This window comes from Dermacentor silvarum, chromosome 7 (assembly GCF_013339745.2).
Source record: "Dermacentor silvarum isolate Dsil-2018 chromosome 7, BIME_Dsil_1.4, whole genome shotgun sequence".
Lineage (NCBI taxonomy): Eukaryota > Metazoa > Arthropoda > Arachnida > Ixodida > Ixodidae > Dermacentor > Dermacentor silvarum.
Genome location: NC_051160.1, coordinates 141190454 through 141211662, shown reverse-complemented (window position 1 = coordinate 141211662; position 21209 = coordinate 141190454). Strand labels below are relative to the sequence as shown.

At 48.2% G+C, this 21209-nt stretch overlaps 1 protein-coding gene across 1 annotated transcript in view; it reads right to left on the bottom strand.

Annotated features, from left to right (window-relative positions):
- Positions 1-21209, bottom strand: part of LOC125947001 (glucoside xylosyltransferase 1-like) — an 84301-nt gene that overhangs the window by 13367 nt on the left and 49725 nt on the right. The window contains exon 2 of the mRNA XM_049671275.1: positions 2384-2551. Within this exon, the coding sequence (XP_049527232.1) occupies positions 2384-2551 (168 nt within the window). The remainder of the gene's footprint in view (positions 1-2383; positions 2552-21209) is intronic.

Sequence of the window (21209 nt, the reverse complement as noted above, 5' to 3'; positions counted from 1 at the left end):
TCACGAAAGGTCACTTGGACTCTGATCGAAGCGTGCGAGTCGAGATTGCGCCGATGTCACACGAACTACTGACGGTGGAAACAAAAGCATGCGCATTAGTTAGGCCTAAATTGTCGTGTTTCAATCCGTGAGTACTGTACATAAACAGCATTTTCCAACTTTTTAAGCCGGGTTTCAAGCGAGGACGTACAAGTTTAGCGCAAAATTAAATAGGTAATATGAAACAATGGCGTGGCGCTACTTGCGGTCGTGATAGTTTCGTAGTTTCGTTTTTGCTCCATGCATCATCGTGCGCGCCTGTTCGGCTCTACAGTGCTGCAGTGTTTGGTTGCGTGTTGCGTGGCTCAAAAAACGGCGACTTCGCGGGAAACAGCCAGAAAATTCCTCATGTGTGTAGTGTTGAGGGCTGTATAAACGGCGCAAGGTGCTTGCTCAGGGGTAGCGGCAGCGTTGACCCGACTGTGTCCTTTCATTTGGTGCCGCGCGATGAGCCCCGGCGTTCGCAGTGTCTAAGTGCTCTGCCGATGATAAAACGGCAAAAGGGCCAGAGAAACCGATGGTGTGCTCTCTGCATTTCTCGCCCTCGGATTATGTATATAATCCTGCCCTCGGAAAGTATATTGGCGTGCCCCAGAGGCCAGTCCTTTCTCGAGCAGCTGTCCCATCAATGTCACCTTCATCAAATCCCCTACTGATGCCCCTGCAGCAGCAAACTGGCCGCTTGTGAGTGCTGAATGTCATTAAAAAAGACACAAAAAACCATTCCGAGTACGCGCGCAACTTTCTACGCTTGTTCTCTCGGCAACATCGTCGACTGGCGGACCGGCCGCCTCGCCTTCCGTCGACAAAAACGAGGCTTCGCTTTCCGCCGGCGCGGCTAGCTGCTCACCGCCATCGTACACGGAAACAACTACTGCGTGTGCACGGAGGATCATTTCGTGCTCCATTTCACTGAAGTCGCTCAAATGCAGTCGTGCTTTCCAGGCGAGCTCTTCGTTGCAAGGTTCAGCGTCAGCAACGCGTTATCCATTGCGGCCACAGAACACCTAAGCAAAAGTCACTGCGAACGGAAACGCAGCGGCCATGCAGCCTATGATGGAGCGAACGCCTCGGCCGTTTACGCAAGCGGCGACGTATCATGGCGCCCTCTCATTCGCTGAGAGCAATGAAATACGTAACAACACTGCTTCAGTGCTGAATCTGGGGTAAGAGAAATTGAGGAAGAGATATTTGGTCTTTGTTTACGAATTTCTCCGCTAATAACTCATATTTTTGCACCCAACAAAAACGGCATGCATTCCTGAAGGTCCCTTTTTTATTCCAGCTGAACTTCCTTTCTCTTTAGTGTCCCTTTAATGTTGCTGACACCTTGTCTTGCATTCTTGGCAAAGCTATTCCTCGGAATTTTGAGAATGACCATCCACAAACAAATGTCATGAAACAAAACACCCACAGCGCATGCCTTTTATGTTAAATCTTCTCAGACTGAAATATTAGAAGTGCGAAAGAAATACGGAAACATGAAAATGCTGTAATTTCTTTGGCGCGGTTGTGCACAATCTCCGGGATCGGCCCACGGAAGAGGCCGCGTTTCCTTCAGAAAGCTCGCCTACGTGCATAGCGTTCGCCGCCAGTGTTTGCCAGTAACCACTACGGTTGCATAAGCTGCAGTCGTCGGGAACCATGAGTAGCAGTCAGGGATCTTTGAATGCTATCACGTTCCATTCTTAAAAGCGAAGCTTAAGCGTCCTCCCAATTTTTTATACTAGCGTCTCTACTGAGCCGTTGTGTGCAAGCTGTGCTCTGAGCGGAACAGATAGTAAAGTCACACTTACACACTTTCATTGGACGTTAACAAAGAGCGACGGTCTTCCGCCAATCTCATAGTTTACATCACCGGTTCGCGACGCCTGTAACGACGGCACTGGTGCCACCAGTATGTCAGTGTTGTGAAAGGCCGCTGTCAATACTTCGGCCTTGGGTGGGAACAGACAGTTTCACGCAATTCACATTGAACGAAATGTGTGAATCAGAATCGATCTTATTGGGTTGCTTGGAAATATTACAGGAAGTTAATATACAGAATAAAGTTACGAAGTCAAAGACTGCAATGGGACCTCCTTTCTAAACTAAACATAATAAAGCTCAGATTACACTTGTCGAAACAAATCCTGAACAAGGAGCAATTGGACTGTTATAACATGAATAGCATAATTAGAGAATAAATGTGCACAAATAATATGCATATAAAATAGCACTGTCGCAAAATCTCGTTAAACACTAATGCAAGATGTTAAACAGGGCGCAACAAGAAACATCTAGGAGGAACTGCACCATGTGAGAATGTCTTTGTGGATAACAATGGAGGGCGTGTAAATATTACCTTGCGTTGCAGCATGCTGGTCTTTGCATTGTCGATGCGACGAGCAGATAGCTTCCAGATTGGCAGCTGTCTCGCAAACTCTTTTGCGCAGTTGGCTGGCTTCAGGCTTTGAAGTATTTTCTTCAACGGAAGAATGAAGCTATCCACAAGCTTCTCTTCTAATTTGTACTGAAAGAAAAAAAAGAACATAATCCAATAATAAAGCGCGACGCTAACCTCGATATCTAGCATCGACTTGCCATAGGTTGCATAAATCCATTGCGACGTTTCAACAAGAAAATCTACCCAGGCACTTAGCTGATCCGTCGTCATGGGTACACTACTGAAGCAAGAGCTCTTTTTGGCTACCTTGCATGTTAATCACTGGCTGGGTATTTTGTAGAGAGTAAGGGCAGCCCACGAGTGCATGCGCTATATAGCCCGGTTAGGGCCGCTTTCAGAGAGCCTTGTCGGTGTCCGAAGGTTTGTATGACGATTCGGTTGGCTCTGGTCGGTGTTTGCGCTGTGTCGAATTTCTCGACCGCCTGGGCTGACACTACTGTTTTGTTTAAAAGTGGCGAGCCTCACGCAGATCCCACGACACCAGTGTGTGGGATCTGCGTATTTTTGTAGCGAACTGTCGGAAGATTATCTGGCCTCCGCGAAGTCGGTAAGAAACCGTAGGTGCGCGTCAGTTCCTATCGTCTCCTCGATGCCGCAGTTCTTTCGTCGTGAGGTCGTTTTAATCATGCTGCCGTCTTCGTCGCGCCACCGTCGTCACACTGTCGCGCCGTCTACCAAACACGCGGCCGGCATCCATCGCTGTTACTGACGTCAGCCGTGTACTTAGGAAGCTTTGCTAGTGTGTCCACTTGATTTCTGCGGTCCGTGTAGGTTATTCGTCTACATTGTTAATCATCCTGGATGATTTCTGCACAGTGTATTTTCTTGCTTTTCGCCAATGACTGTTTCTCGCTGAAATGTTAGTCTTACTCCGTGTCCGAAATTTCTTGACTGTTGTCGCTGATTATATGTAAAAAATATCTTACCTAATTAGTTTGCGTGCGCGACTGGAATAATGTTATACATTCTCTAATGTACGTGAGCGCCAGCGCTAACTTTAGAATCTGCAATGACATAAGGAGAAATAGTCCAGGGACTTGATCCGTGAGCTAAGATGGGACGGTCTGCGACTATGTTCGCTGCTATTGTTGAGTTCTCAGTGCTGCTTGTCTATCTCGGCACGCGTTCGCCCGGTACACTTAAGGCGACGCATTTAGCAGTCTGTATCGACAGCGTCACTGCAACGTGAAAGCAGTTGGAGGTGCACCACAACCGCCAAAACAACAGCAACAAGAACAACAACCAGCAGTGACAGCAACAGCAGTAGTTAGTAGTAGTAGCAGTAGCAGTAGTAGTAGTAGTAGTAGTAGTAGTAGTAGTAGTAGTAGTAGTAGTAGTAGTAGTAGTAGTAGTAGTAGTAGTAGTAGTAGTGCGCAAACGCCAGTTGAAGTGCGTTCGCGCCGTCTGCGCCACCGCGTTGCCGCCGCCGTGCTGTTCCGGTATCATGCGTGATCCGCCCGACGAGAATTTGGTCTTCATGCTTCATGGAACGATTTCTGAAAAAAAAAAATGTTCCGCGAGCCGCTAACGCTGACGTCTTCGCTGGGCGCTCAATAGCGTCGATAGTTTTATGCCCGCCTCATACTGTACAGCATTGGTGCGCGTCGCCTGCAATGCCACTCGCAACGTTTTTCAGCATGCCAGCATTGCCTGGTTGGCCGCCACCTACCTAACGTACCCCGACGCGTCAACATGCCTCCTCCGCGTATTGTTGGATACCGTCCGAGGAGCTCCAGCACCACGTCTAACCAGAAGGTTAGACGTGGTGCACTCGATGCTTCGTCCTTCAGGCGAAACTGACACATTTATTGAAGCACGCGTTTTCCGCCGAGAATTTAGAAAAATCGCCTCTCTGCAGCTATTCACAGAGTCAACTTGGTGGATAACGGCAGCCGCATATTCGCCATGTTTATCCAGATTGGCACATTATATGTGCCCGGCCTGCACGCCGATGGGACGATGGCTGTGTGGGGTGGTTGAACGGAAGTTTTTGGCTGGCATTGCTTATTGTGGACCTGTCACGGCTGTCACCCGTTCGCCGGCGGCGCGAAGTCAATCGACGGGGTATACAAGTCGGTTGGTCATTCCGTACTCAAGCCAACACAATGAGAGAGTCAGAGTCGGGAGTAAAAAAAAAAAAAAAAAAAAAAAAAAAACCAGAAACGAGATATTTCTATACGGGCAAAGATGCACAAATTAATAGTTGCAAAATGACACAAGAAAACTAACACTTGCACCTAATATAGCTCGATGACGATAAAGAAATATGACGAGCAATTAACAGTGGCTTTTATAAAAATTAAACAGGGCGCGGATCAAATGTACACGAATATATTTAACAATAGTTCACTAAAACAAAGTTAAAAAGAAAACAACGTTAATAAAAAACAACAACAACGATGTCATACGCGTGGCCGGGCAGCACCAGCAAGTCCATAAACCGTGAAGTCGGCGCGTAAAGCTTTCGCGAAGAATGCCGGGGAACCAATCTTGTTGAGGTGGATGTGATTGCTGGGCTGGGTTTACCGGGAGTCTAGATCTGACAACTCCTCTCAAGCAGGTTGAGCTAAGTTGAAGCGAACCACCGTGAGCTTCGTTGCAGACGTTGGTTTGTTGTCTCGTACGTCAACTAGTTACGCGGACTTCCGACGCGGCTAGGTGGCCCATGCAATGCTGGACGGCACTAGCCCCTCGAATGCTTCTCAGCCGATTACAGGCTCAGCTTCTAGACTGATTAGCGGGGCCTAAAACCTGCGCTTAAATAGCCTCTCCTTCCCCTTGTTCCATATGTCGGGGAACTGCAGGTATGCAGAGTTCACCTAATTATTTCATGACTCCTCCCAAAAGTCTTGGCCGCGCCTCTTTTAATCAGGAACGAAGGAACGGTTGATTCCCCCCCCCCCCCCCCCCCCCCCGCGGTCCGCGGTCGCTCCCCCCGCACTGCGCCACACAGACACACACGCGCACACTTGAGCCCGTTGACCAGCAGAGAAGCAACAGCGGCCGCCGGCCATACGGCGCCCGTTCATCGGCGTGTCGCTGTCTCTAAACTATGCCGTACCGTGAGACCACGACGTTTTTGACGCCCGTTAATCGGCTTGTCGATGACTCGAAACTATGCCGCTCCGTGACAGGACCTGGTCTTTCTTCTTCTTTTTTTTCTTTACGATTCAAGCAGAACACGGCCACATCTACCAAGTTTGCTTATTGCAATCGTTAGCGTCGTCCATTCAGCAACCAGATATAATATACAACTGCCGCCCTTATGGCGCACGGTAATGAAAGATGCACAGTAGAAAATTATTATTGAGTGTAGCCGTAACCAACGTCCGCTCACGCACGAAATGCACTGCTTCGTACCGTAATGTATGTATTGTTCGTATCGTACACATGATGTCGTGGTCCCGCTTCTCAAATTGCTTGACAAATGTTTACTTACAATCACAAGTAAATGTACTTACGAACAAGTAAAAGAACGCATTTACTTACGCGCAAGCGAACGATCTCCTATCGTAGAAAATAAAGACAAAGCGCTGTCACCTCAAGTTGCTATCCAGAGAGCCCAGAACGTTTAGCGACAGCTATATAGAACACTGGTTAATACACTCACCACCTATACGTAGATTAGGAGCTGCTTCAACCTTCATCCTTCAGTTGTGGTTTCTGCATTCACTCAGACAAAATACTTGTGTTGCCAAGGTTGAACGAGCGCTTTCGTGACCCTGAATGAGCGTGCCCATACTTATGATCATTTTCGCAACGCGACACTATGATCTCTTCTATGTCTATAGACCACGGACGCAGGAAAGCGCAATGACATTTCAGCGCAAAAGAGCCATATTTAAGGACAACGTTTACCTTCAGTTTATTTCGAAATTATGAGAACGCCCGCATGTTTGCCTTTCATTAATAGGGGACCGAAAATTGAGAGTTTCATCCAAAGAGGTTTTGTTAATTTCCGCATCTTCTTAGGCAGAGGTGAGGCCAGCGTTTGCCCCCTACTTCCCCTCTAGAGATTATACGCTGGGGTTTTACGTGCCAAAACCACGATCTGATTATAAGGCATGCCGTAGTGGGAGACTCGGTTTAATTTCGACCACCTGGGGTTCCTCAACGTGCACCCAATGCATTGTAGACAGGCCTTTTTGCATTTCGCTTCCATCAAAATGCGGCCGGTGAGTCCCGCGACGTTGTGCTTAACAGCCCCACCCCGAAGCCACTAAGCAGCCACGGCAGGTTTACTTCACCTCTGAAATAAAGCCCTGTCGGCTGGAATCCGCTTACAGATCAAGCGCATTTACGCTGGTAATGAAAATATGGGCTAGTCAGGAACTAAGAGATGATTGCTCCCTACAAAGTATTCTCTTCAGGTGCGCGTTGATGACAATAACTATAATAATATCACCAGGACCTTCAGACATAATTGCAAAATAAGTAACAAAGGGTACACTTCGACCAGAAGCTGTGCGGCAGAATTAGCCGCCTTAGACTATTGTGGAGTGTGAAGAAAAGCGCTTGAATTCTTTCACTCTAAGGTAATATAGAGCTTTAGCGTGTCCGGAAGCTCGTAGCAACATCTCGTGACGCTTCAGCTGACCACGCTGGCTTATAGAGACGTCTTTGTATTACATGTGTGTTATTGCTAAAAAAACATTTTAGAAGGCAACACGTTAACGATTACGGCGCTGTCGAACATTTACACCAGCAGTGATGTAGAATAGACTCGGTAACATCAATAACAATATTATTTGTGTGCTGGTCTAGTCGGGCCTTGTGGCACCACCAATCCGACCACTCACAATTAGAACTGTCGAAGTGGGTGCACAAAAATGATATACTGAGGGAATTCTACAGAATGGCTTCGGACGAAGCAGATGCGTAGAAGATACGATGCTTGTACTACTCAGTGCATAGACATTGCAGTAGCTCAGAACGGATCTTATGGATAGGATTTCTAGATATTAAGGGAGCATACGACAACGTAGACAGGCAACTTTTATGGGATTTTCTTAAGCACGCAGGCATAGATTACGATTTCATGGAGCAGCTAAGGGCAATAGATGTATATATATATATATATATATATATATATATATATATATGGAGAGAGAGAGAGACAACCGAGTGCAAACTGTGTAGGAAAGCCGAAAATGTAATGAAGTGTTGGAAATTCAGCAAGGATTGAAGCAAGGATGTTCTCTGTTTCCATTGTTGTTCATGCTTTATGTTAAGGGTATAGCCAGACGACTGGAAAACAGCGAATGAGGGTTTGATTTATCTTACATGCGTAATGCACAATTGTTGCAACAGAAGGTCCCTGGACTGATGTTCGCAGACGACATAGTGCTACTAGCGCACAATGCAAGATATTTACAGACACTTGCGAATATCTGTGGCAACGCAGCGACAGACTTTAGCCTTGAGAAATCGGGAATTATGATCTTTAATGAAGACACGAGTAATTACGTGTTATTAATACAACAGCAAGTCGGTATATACCCATAGTCAAACAATATATATACCGGCGTATACACAAACGAAGGAAAGACTTACTCAAGCACCCATCAAGATAATCTAAAAATAGAGGGAAGCGGCATGCAGCAATAATGAAACAGAGCACTGTGGGGCCACAATAAGTATGAGGAGGCGGTGCGTGTAATCTAGAAAGGAGTAACGGTGCCATTCTTTGCTTAAAATCGGATATCCTGTCGGGACTGGAAGTTAACCATAGATTGGTAGGCCGGTTGGCTTTGGGAGTCCACGTTAAAACCACAAATGAGGCAGTGCAAGGTGACATGGGTTGGACCTCTTTATAAGCCAGAAAAGCACCCAGCAAAATTAGTTTTGAGTAACGACTCAGGAACATGAATGAAATAAATGGGCGGCTAAAGTGCACAAGTATCTTTACCTTAAAAGCATGGACACAGAATGGAGGAAGAGGTCAAGAAATTTGGCAACCAAGTGCAGGGTAATTGAAAGTGTAAATAGACAACCAGGAGTCATCAGAAAGAAAGTGAGAGAAACAGAAACAGTGAATTGGATGCAAAGAATGGAAACAAAAAAGACCATGGAGATTTACAAGAATGAGATGAAATAAATTAAAACGGGAAATCTGTGTGATAACACAAAGGGCAGTGCCTCGCTAAATGAGGCTAGAGCCAGTTGCCTAAGGACCATAACATACCGTAGCAAACATACGGAACTAGATGAGACTTGTGTATGCTGCAGCAAAGATTCGGAGACCACTCAGCACATCCTAATGGAATGCGAAGGGATTCACCCAGCGAGAACCGTAGGTAACGTACAATTTCCAGAAGCGCTTGGATTTGGAATGGACGGAAGCATCAAGCAACCGGTCAGCAGTCGAGATAAGGAAGAGACGTTTACAGTATCAGTGGAAAAATGCAGGAAAGAGATTGATACGACCAGATCCGTTACAGGCATAGGTAGCGGTACAAGGTAGATAGAGAAGCTTTGTTGAAGATTAAAATGATTAAGGAGATGTATACAAAAATGCTAGAATAAAAAATCACTCGCCCTTCCCCTGTCGAGAAAATGGTGGTAAGCGAAGCTTGTCTTGTGTGTATCTGACCTTCGTGATTTTTTATTTATTTCTCTCTCTTTTTTTTCTCTCCCTCTCTTTCTCTCTCTTTTTTGTCCCTTGTATGCGCCATTGAGCTTGTACCCTTTCTGCACTATCGCCAGGATCGGCCGACTTTTCAGCGTGACACCACCAACACCACCACAACCACCACCGCCGACACTTGAGCCTATCAAGCTTCGTTTAACACCAGCTCTTCCCCTGTCGAGAAAATGGGGGTAACCGAAGCTTGTCGTATGTGTATCTGAAATTCGTGGTGATCATCTTTCTTTCTCTCTCTCTCATCTCTCTTTTCTCTCTCGTTCCTTCTTTCTCTCTTTCTTTCTAAAGTATTTCTCTCGTTCTTTGTCTCTTTCTTTTTTGTCCCTGGTATGTGCGATTGGGCTTGGACCCTCTCTGCACTATCATCAGGATCGGCCCACAAAACAGGGCCATATGCCATTGAGCTTGCACCCTTTCGGCACTATCGCCACGATCGGCCCACTTTTCAGCGTGATACCGTCACCGCCACTACCATCACCACCACCGCAGACACTTGTAAGCCTATAAAGCTTCGCTTAAAAGCATGTACTCGTATAGCATAGCTGAGTAAGTCAAGCAGCTAGGCTAGGTGACTATTTGTCATCGCCCCATTTAAAAGGGGATGCTATGAAATTACCACCATCATAGCCACGGGCATGGGTGCGATTGGAAATGCGCCGCCGGTTCAGTGGCGGATCCAGGTGAAAGGGGGGGGGGGGGGTCGGTCGGTGCGGTCACCCCCCTCCCTCCTTAAAAAATGGTGTTCTGAAGACGACGACACGACGATGATGCCATCACAGCGGCGGCATAATCACGATTGAATGACAGCATGACTACAATAGAATGACAAACAAGGAATGACATCAATGGATCCACTAAGGCGGTATGACGAAGATGACGTTACGAGAATGGGAAGTTAATGAAGTGATGACGATGGTAAAACGATAGCGTGAAGACGACGCAATGACGACCATGGTATGACGACGAATGTGTGACGACGATGGCTGACGACGACGGCATGACGACAGTTGGATGTCGAAGTTAGAATGACGAGGGAACAAACGCTACGTCATCGCGACGATGGTATCAGAATAAATGCATGGCGAAGACTGCATGATGACGACCCAGTGAGGACGATGGCAGTACAAAGGTATGAATGCAATCGGGATGACGACGAGTGTATGGTGACCATAGCGTGATGACGACCCTGTGGACACGCGGATTCTTTATGCTTTTTTGGGGACGGCACTTCAACCGCTAACAGCTTAAAGTTATCGCTCAGCGCAAGACGCGCCCGCATGATTCGGTACTTACTCAAATATTATCGTTAATTCGTCTCGCTGTGTATGTTCTCGTTCAACTTTGTTTAATCAGATTGTATGCTCGACACGATCTGTGTAGTACTTTTTTGAAAGCACGCAGGCACCAGCGATCAAGCTGGAATGTTCGACGAGTCATGTATAAAAGCCGATGCGCTTGAGCCGCAGATCAGATTTTCGACAATCGCCGACTGTGCTCGCCGTTATCATTGTACTTTGAACGTCGCTAGCGTTTAGGGGCACAAATTCTCCGAATAATGAGGTAAGTCTGTGATACACTGTTTTTGCTACTGAGTTCTTCAGCGTCACTACTACGTGACATCTGGGGCACGTGCTTGTGCGTTCATGTACCGGAAGCCCCCAAGAAGCCGCGATCGAAGCTTGAGCTATGAAGGCAACGCCAGCGTCGCCCCGGACCATCGAGTTATCTGTATACTACAAGACCTGCCCCCGGGAGCACGGGCGTCTACCCGAGACGACCAGGAAAACCAAGGCCAAATCAGCCGCCACCATGACGGATGCAACATCCCCCGCAGCCATCGTCCTGCAGCAGCCAAGAAGCCACCAATTTCCGTGGATCCTCGTCGGACGACCCAGGAACCTGGCTTAAGACTTCTGAAAGGATCTCGACATTGAACAACTGGAACGCTGAAAGAAGTTGCGCTACTTCGAAGTTGCTACTTTGAACACGCCGCGAGGACGTGGTTTAAAAGCGGAGAATACACCCTAACAACATGGGACGCGTTTCTTAGCAGCTTCCTACAGACCTTCACAAGCGTCGTGCGCAAAGAGCGAGCTCAAGCTCTGCTGGAAGCCCGGATGCAGCTACCAAATGAAAACGTCGGAATTTTCACCGAGGAAATCACTCGGCTATTCCGGCGTGCAGACCCTGACATTTCCGAAGAAAAGAAATGGATAGCATGTTTAGGAGCCAGCGGACAAGGACAGAAAGGGCAACCATGCCACAATGGGTTAACTTTATTTTCAGGAAACACCCACCAATACAACCCATGCACGGTGGCACCACACCATCCAAATTTAACCTTCCAAAAAGGCTGTCTCTTTATCTAACAAGTCGACCGAAGGGGCACTAACAAAGTATTAGTATTTCGTATTAGTATTTCGACAGAGAACCTTAGCCTGAATTATCTCTCGGACATATTTACCTTTGCGCTTTGCAAGAACTAGGCAGGACCCAAACAACGATGCGCAGCCGCATTCCTGATAATGAGCAGGCAAATGACCGTCATGTTTATTCCTCACGTTTAACCAATGTTCTCGTAGACGGTCATTCAGACATCTTCCTGTCTGTCCGATGTATTTTCTCCCACCGGACAGCGGAAGCTCGTACACCACTGCTTCTACGCAACCCACAAAAGTGTTACGATAATTCAAGAGCTCCCGACAGCTGACTTACGGTACGGGTCTGCAACCGACATATTTTGCCGAGTTTTCCTGGCGTTGAAAAGAGCACTATTGTGTCCACACGACTAGTCATTTCTTTAAGACAATGTGCTGTTCTATGCAGATAGAGTACTACCGCTACCTTCATTTCGTTTTCCTCCTTTGATTTGCCGCGTGCGGAGTATTGCTGCCTGCATGGCATCTTTTTAGCAGACCCTCTACACCCGCAACTTGCACTGACTCCGAAAACCCTGCTGCTGATAACCGTCCCGACTGATCCATAATACACGTGTAGAACGTATGGTTGCAGGATTTCTTTAAGGAATTTCCAAAACACAAGTTGGCAATGTTCCTCTTAATGAGCTTCAAGTGAGCGGACCGATACGGCAACAAGAGCTTACTAGCCCTGGGTTTCTTAGCCCCTGTTGCCGTATCGGTCCGCTCAATCGAAGCTCCAAGATGAAGCTCCCAAGAATTTCCCACTGTTGTGTCTTCAAGTACGCAGTAGCCTACTTGCCAGAACACAAGTTTATTGCCACTTGCAATACAACGGAAAAGACCCACAAGGCACTTACGTGGCCGTCTTATATAGCTATACAGAGCTACTAATCAGTGACAGCACAGACACACACACACAGGCACGTGCGTTCTATCTAAGATACAATTATAGACCTCAGTGATGTCAGAGTGCCACTACACGTTCTATCTAAGGGGTGATGACACAACACTCCCCCCCCCCCCCCCCATGGGTTCTTAGTAGCGGTCGGGCGGCCGTCTTTGCCGGGTGCTGCGACGAAGCTCCGGTTGGGAAGATGGCGATGCGCCACCGCTGCACCGCTGAACTCCCTGCCTGCAGACGATGGGTCCGGAGGGGTAGCATGTTCTTTGTTGGTAACTACTGCCTGCTCACCTACTTTATCGGTGTCAGGCGTCTTTCGCGCACCGTCGTCGTTTACAGGGTGTGCCCCTAAAGACCTGCGAGACACAATGTCTTGGCTACATGCTGGTGGTTCGGTGTTTGGAGACGGCGCATGAACCGTCTCTCGCGCACCGCTATCGTATCGCAGGTCTCAAGGTGTGCACCTTGAGACCTGCGAGACACAATGTCTTGGCTACATGCTGGCGGTTCGAGGTTTGGGGATGGCGCATGAACCAATTGCGGGAAGCACTCCTGGAATGTTCGCGGTCGCAGATTAGCAACGTGAACGTACCGCTCTTCGTTCCCTATCCCGACCACATAAGTGCTTGAACTCACACGTTTATTTAACTTGCCGCTCAACCACTCCCCTTCCCCGGGGCGTAGACCCTGTATGTACAAGGACACCTTCTCCTTCCTCGAAGTCCCTCCACGCACCTCGTCGCTGATTTGCCGACTGCTTTGTTCGCTCAAGTTTTTCTTTCACCCTTTGCTCGATATCCGGATGGAGAAGGCTCAACCTTGTCCTTGGTTTCCACGATAAGAATAGCTGGGCCGGTATGTCTTCAGTGACCCCCGTTGGCGTGTTCCTATAATTGAACAGGAACTTGTCGATCCGGTGCTGGAGAGACTTCATCTGCCCATTTCTTTGTTCGTCCATGACCTGCTTAAAAAGATTTTTTTAAACTCTGTACACAACGCTCCGCGCAGCCATTTGATGCCGGGTGATAAGGAGGCGATTTAGTATGCCGAATGCCATTCCGTCTCATGAATGTCTCGAAAAGTGCCGATGTAAACTGTGGGCCATTGTCTGTTACCACTTCTTCCGGTAACCCATACGCGGCAAATACTGTGCGCAGTTTCTCTATTGTCGTTTCGCTACTAGTTGACTTCATGACAAACACTTCAACCCCCTTTGAATAGGAGTCAACTAGCACTAGAAACCAATGCTGATCACGATGAGGGAAATCCAAGTACACACGCTCCCACCGATGACTAGACATTCCCCATGACATTGCAGGAACTTTGGGTGCCGCATTTTGCGTCAACTGGCATGTGACATTCTTTCACTCTTTGCTCAACGCCTTGCGTAAGGCGGGGCCACCAGACGTGGTCTCTAGACAGCATTTTCATACGTGCCATTCCAGGATGGCCTTCGTGCAACAGCGATAGCACTTTTCCGCGAAGAGACATTGGCACTATCACCCGATTTCCCCACGTCACGCATTCTCTGTCAGCAGAAAGCTCACTTCGTCGCACAAAATACGGTTCCAAAGCGTCATCAGACACCTTTGAAGGCCAGCCGACCAGCGTGTACAAGACCTTTGATAACAGCTTGTCTTTGCTTGTTTCCCCTCTAATGTCCTCTGCCAAGAGTGGGAGCTCGTCCAGCATAGAAAAACCGAGGTACACGTCATCTGTGTACACGTCACCTGTGTTCTGAAGCGGCAGGCGTGAAAGTGCGTCAGCGTTGCCGATATCCCGTGATTTGCGATAAACCCATTTGTAGTCATACGGAGCAATCTGTAAGGCCCAACGCTGCACGCTTGCCGCCGACATAGCAGTAATTGGCTTATCGGGTCCTAATAGCCCCATTAAGGGTTGATGGTCGGAGCAGATAACAAATTTCCGCCCGGAAAGGTACTTACGAAACTAATTTAGCCCGTACACGACAGCCATGGCTTCTTTTTCGACATGGGCGTGCGCCTGCTCCGTTTTAGTCAGAGTCTTAGGCGCAAAAGTGATTGGTCTTTCTTCAGATCCTTCCTTGTGAAAAAGGACTGCGCCTAAACCATACGAAGACGCGGCGCAAACAACCCTAGCTACTTTGAAGGGTCATAGTAGATGAGTACGGACGCACTCAGCAGCCAGCCCTTGGATGCTTTGAAGGTTTTTTCTGCGGAAGCCGTCCATTCTCAGCTAGCACGTCATATAATGGTTTAAGCTGTGCTGACATGTTCGGTATGAATTTCCGATAGAAATTTAACAAGCCTAAGTAGGCGCGTAGCTCGTTGTTTTTTGGCGTTGGTGCTTCTTTGATAGCGCGCACCTCGTCCTCTGAAGGACGGATTCCTCTGTCATCAATCACGTGACCCAAATAAGTCACAGCCTTCTAAAAAAACTTGCATTTCTCCTTCCGCAATTTCACACCACGTTCCTTGAACCATGTCAGCACAGCTCCGACCTTATGCCATTCTTCCATTGTTTCTCCTGCTATTAACACATCATCAAGATAACATGACACTGTGTAAACCCTTTAACATGTCATCCATCACGGCTTGGAAAATAGACGGAGCACTTGTTATTCCGTACGGCATGCGAGTGTATCGAAAAAGGCCTAGGCGTGTGTTCACAGTGACCTAAGGTTGCGAATCAGGGTGCAGCTGCAACTGTTGGTACGCTGTAGAAAGGTCAAGGACAGTAAAACATTGGCATCCATGCAACGCGAGAAAAATATCTTCCAACGTTGGCAAAGGGTAATAATCGGTTCTCAGACAACGGGTTACAGTCACTTTGTAGTCTCCGCATATGCGAACTTTGTTGTTAGCCTTGGGTACCAATACTAGGGGCGTAGCCCAATCACTTTGCTGTACAGGCACCAGCACTCCCGATTCCACTAGCGAATGTAATTCCTGTGCGACGGCGTCCCTGAGTGCAAATGGCACAGGTCGATGCTTACAGAAAACAGGTGTGCTGCGGTGTTTTAGCGCTAGGTTCACCGATGTGTCAGCTATCAGTCCTAGTGCCGGCTCAAAAAATTCCGAAAGTTTTTCGATGGCTGCGGCTGATTTATCAAGACCGATAGTACACACGCTCGTCCAGTCCAGCTTCGACGCCTCTAGCCAATTACGGCCCAACAACAAAGTGTCACATATTTGTGGTGTTCAAAGCGTTCCACGTAAGATTCGAAGTCTTCGTCTCCCTCCTCTGTGAACGGCTCGAAGCGGCCGAAGGAAGCCATGCTGTGGTAGTCCGCCTAGACGCCTGCGGTTCCCAAACTGCTGGAGCCGCAACCAGCGCTTCAGCCGTGGCCCGGCTATCGTCCGCTATGAGGATCCCATCCTCGTCGCCACTGTTGTGTCTTCAAGTACGCAGTAGCCTACTTGCCAGAACACATGTTTATTGCCACTTGCAATACAACGGAAAAGACCCACAAGGCACTTACGTGGCCGTCTTATATAGCTGTACAGAACTACTAATCAGTGACATCACAGACACACACACAGGCACGTGCGTTCCATCTAAGATACAATTCTAGACCTCAGTGACGTCAGAGCGCCACTACACGTTCTATCTAAGGGGTGTTGACACAACACCCACGACCTGTGGGAAAGCATCAGGTCCGTCGTGCCCGAAGGTCTACGGAAGATAGTGACATCGTCGAAACCTGAAGTGGCATTAGTGGCCGATCGTCCGCGAAGAAACTGAGCAGTCACTGAGAGCTCCTGAACCGCCGCAGTCTTAGCCGGAAATAATTACCTATGTCGCCTTCGCCCGCCGTCAGGTCCACCCTCCATGACGCCACAGCTCCGTCCACAGACGCCTACCCCCCGCAAACGAATGGTCTAACGGAAAGCCTAAACAAGGCGCTCGCCGACGTGTTAGCGATGTACGTCGACATCAGACACAAGACGTGAGATGCCGTCCTTCCATACGTAATCTTCGCTCACAATACGAACGTGAAAAAACAACGCAGATCACGTCGTTCCAGCTGGGGAACGACGACGACTGTCGACGCCATGCTGCGGCATCTCACAGTCGAAGAGAATCTTGACGTCGCCACCAATCTGCACTGCGCCGAAGAAGCACGGAAACTCGCCCACCTGCGCATCAAGAACTAGCAAAGGACGGACAGCCGATACTAGAATCTTCGATGACGCTACGTGGACTACCAACCCGGCGACCGTGTTTTGACCCCGATTCGCCGACGAGGACTTAGTGAAAAACTTTTGCGACGCTATTTCTGACCCCACAAGACCATCCGGCGTATTGGCGCACTAGACTATTAAGTCGTGCCAGACAGCATTACGGAATCACCGCGGTGCCGCTCGCGCCCTGAAGTAGTCCACGTTCATCTTTGAATTGACTTGTCCAGCGCAAGAAACAACACGGACGACAGAGGACGACGACACGGACGACGACGATTGTTGCGCATGCGTATTCACGTTCGCGTTTACGTCGTCTTCAACAAATATTCGGTTGAGAGTCAGCGCTGTCCGTGTGCGCTTCTAATTAGGTAGTAGTAGATTTTCTTGGCGCAAGGGCAGCTGTGGCCAAAGAGCGCCAACACAGTGTTGGTGGTCTACTGAAGTTAAGAAGCAGTACTCAAGGTGAAGGATACGAAACAACTGGCGTATCGGGCCTAAAATTAGTTAAGAGTAATGGTTATATGCAATAATAATGGGCAAAGCGTGTCACCTTTACAATTTCACGCAGCCTCAGCAACAGTATTTGTCAGGGCAAGCAGTACGGGGCGCCTGACAAGTGAGGTAAAAATCACTGGCCCTTCCACTCCGTGAAGATGGTCGAACAGCGAAGCTGTGTTAGTTACACCGAGTGTTACACCATGCAAGTCAAGCTTCGCAAGCAGAGAGAGCTGCGCCTTACCGCGGGCAGCTCGGAGTCGGCCCTATGACAACGAGTCCGTTCGCTAGCCAACTCTCGCTGACACTCGCGGTAGGACAGCTTCTTCCTCAGGAGTACACACTACTCGTGGTCTGCTCATCGTTGTAGCTGGGATGGAATGTGCGCAACCACTAATCCAAAGCTCCGTATATAAAAGCAACGCTAACGCGAGCTCCTCTCACACCCTACTGCTCCCTTGATCGAATTTTTTCCTACACCGCCATTGGTTGGCGCTCCTCACGCTCTCCCCCTCCAACGCGTGTATTGAAAGGCGCGACTTACGTTCTCGTTTTCTCCTTTACATCTGCATCCTCTGACAGCATTCTCACAGGGGGAAAGCACTCCAACCCCTTTCACCCTGTTGAGCTCTTTTCCTCTCCCGCTAGGTCACGTGGCCCCTTTTTAGCGAAGTCCGACAACGACGCCACAGGGTACGCATAAACAGCTTCGGTTTAAAAAGCTTAGTCATTCAAGGGAATGAGACAAGGCTGAGATCCATGGAAATGTTAAATTGCACCTAGGAAGCGGACACTCACTAAAAACGCTGAAACTCTTTTTAGTGACAACATTTCACAGTCGCCGAGAAAGAAGGACTGGTGTGGAAGTATTTCGTTTTTGTAGAGCTTTGGAAAGTGGCGTCTCCTCTTTGGTTCTAGCCTCTTGCACATTATTAGAAGATGTATGACGGACAGCCGATCACCACATTTTGGACAGTGTGGCGCTAGCGAAATGTTTGAGATGTGAATGCGCTGCATGTGTGTGTCCTATCCTAAGCTGGCATATCTTCCTATTATTGGTGTTATTGAGTGCAGTTTGTTTTCACTTGCTGCATTCCATTCTTCTTTCCGTTGCCTACGGATTGTGTTTCTAATGTGTGGCCTGAGGCCCTCGTATGGTACATTATGTCAACAGAATTACGGAGAGCCGCTGACTCCGCAAGTCTGTCAGCTGCCTCATTGCCAGCTATGTTGTAGTGTCCTGGTACACAGCAGAGTGTAATTTTAAGTTTGCATTTGTGATCCGGCATGAGGCATATAGAAGGAGATTAGTCGGTGTATTTTATGCTTTTCACCGGATGACAACAGTCACCACACTGAAGGAGTCTGTGTATATGATGGAGGCTGGTTGTTTCTCTGGGATGTGCCTTACGGCCAGGAGTATGCCACAGCATCCTGCAGTAACTATGCTTGTATCTTCGTTTATTGTTTTCGATTGAGGGCTGTCTGCTGGACATGCGACAGCGCAGGACTTAGATACATCAGTGTAATAATCTGCGCACCGGTATTTTGCCTGCAAGTGCATAAAGTGCTGATTTATTGCAAGCCGATGCCCATGTTTGCCCACCTCAAGAAATGACATGACCGTTAACAGCGTGCATTTCCCACGGGGCAGTTGTGTCTTTATGGGAGACCACCTGGAGATTGGAGACTGGTATGTACAGGCTTTCAAGTTGCGACGCGACTCTAACCGGATATGGTGGCGTTGCTGGAGGTTGCCTCATGAACAACTGAGTGTTGGTTGTGTCCCGCAAAAGTTCACCAGTTGGATTCTCCGCATGAGAAAGCACCTTAGTAGCGTACACTATGCTTATGAACTGCCTTCGTCGTTCCAGTGACAATCTGAACGCCTCAACCTACAGGCTGGCTATTGGGCTAGTTCGGAAAGCACTAGTGGCCAGACAGAGCCCGAGGTGGTACCCTGGGTGAATCATCTTTAGTGCGGATCGTGACGCTGATTCGTACACTACCGAGCCATAATCAATACATGACAAGACTACGCTATTCAGAGGGTTCAATATACAGTCACGGTCTGGGCCTCGTGGCTGATGGGAAAGAATCGTTAGTGTGTTCAAAGCTTTCAAGCTTTCAAGCATTTTAATCGCAACTGCTTGATATGTGCAACAAAGGTAACCGTTTCATCAACCATAACACCAAGGAGTTTGTGATCTTTTTTAATGGCTATGTTATGCGCGTTCCGTGTGATGTTGAGGTCTGGCCTAATACTGCACTGTTTAGAAAAAAGTTTGCAGATGGCTTTCTCACAGTTAAATTTAAAACTATTTTCATCTGTCAAGCTGGAGAGTTTATTTACTCCCACCTGAATTTGCTGTTCACACATGGTCAAGTTGCAGGATTTGAAACTGATCTGGACATCGGCCACATATGCAGAGTAAAAGATACTTTTGACCAACACAGTGCGAAGGGAGTTCATTAAACTATGTCTGTGCTGCTGAGAAGCGTACAACTGAGAACGCCACCTTGGAGAACGTCATTATCCTGTGTAAACCGCTTCGATAGAGCATTTCCAACACGAACCACGAAAGTGCGTTCGGTGAGGTAGCTTTCTGTAGTATTCAGCATGTTTCCCGAGACTCCAAGAGAATGCAGATCACGGAGAATACCATAATGCCAGGTCGTGTCATATGCTTTCTCCAGGTCAAAGAATACAGAGATACAGTGTTGTTTGTGGATTACGACATCGATAACATACGACTCGAATGCTACACGTTGGTCAGTTGTCCACCGACCACACCTGAATCTAGATTGACGTTGGTCCAGAAGGTCGTCCAATTCAGGGAAATACACGAGGCGGCGATTTATCATTTTCAAAGACCTTGCACAAGCAGCTAGTTAATGCATTGGACCTATGGCTAGCGGTGAGTGTGGCTTCCTTTCCTTGTTTCAGAATGGGTATGATAACAGCCTCTTTCCATGCTTTGGGTAGGCACCCAGAGGACCATATCGACACGTTCAGTTACTTATCCTTGTCTCGGGGACTTCATTTCACCCACTAACCCACCCACGCTCAGTGCAAGACGCACCTGCATGATTGGACCTTACGGGAATGTTATCGATGGTTCTATCTGTTGTCACCGAAGCTTGAATAATCTAATTGTATGCGCGACGGCGAATTGTGTAGTACTTGCTAGAAGGCGCGCGGGCACGAGCGATTACTCTGGAAATGTCGACGACTCATGTATAAAAGCCGGCGCGCTTGACAGGCAGATCAGATTTTCGGTGATCCCCGACTGTGTCCGCCGCTATCGTAGGTTTATGGACACAGTGCTACGCGGATTAAAATGGGAGATCTGCATGTGCTATCTCGATGATGTAATCATTTTTGGAAAAACACTCGAGGAGCACAATCAGCGACTTGGCGTCGTACTGGACCGCATACAAAACGCAGGATTGGTTTTAAACTCAAAGAAGTGTCACTTCGGTGAGCGCCAGACTCTCGTTCTCGGTTTTCTCGTCGACAAAGATGGTATACGACCTGACCCTGACAAGACTGCTGCAGTGCGCGATTTCACCCAACCGAAGACAGCGAAAGACCTCCGAAGTTTTCTGGGCCTTTGTTCGTATTTCCGCCGGTTTATTCAGAACTTCGCCCAACTTGCTCACCCACTCACGTGCCTCCTTCACAAAGACATTCCTTACGTATGGACTACAGAGTGTGAGGACGCGTTCCGTCAGCTGAAGTACTTACTCACCTCTGGGCCAGTCTTGCGCCATTTCGATCCCGAGGCCATGACTGAGCTACACACTGATGCTAGCGGTGTGGGCGTTGGCGCCGTCCTCGTTCAACTTCACCATGGGTGCCAGCACGTCGTTGCATACGCAAGTCGGACACTGACGAGAGCGGAGCGAAATTACACTGTCACCGAATTGGAATGCCTGGCAGTAGTCTTCGCCATCCAGAAGTTTCGGCCATATTTTTCTGGGCACAGCCTCTTTTTCTGGGCACAGGTTTATCTAATAAAGCGTTAGTTCAGGCATTCGCAGTTTTGCTACTGTGTTCTTGACCGTCACTACCACGTGACGATATCTTGTTAAAGAG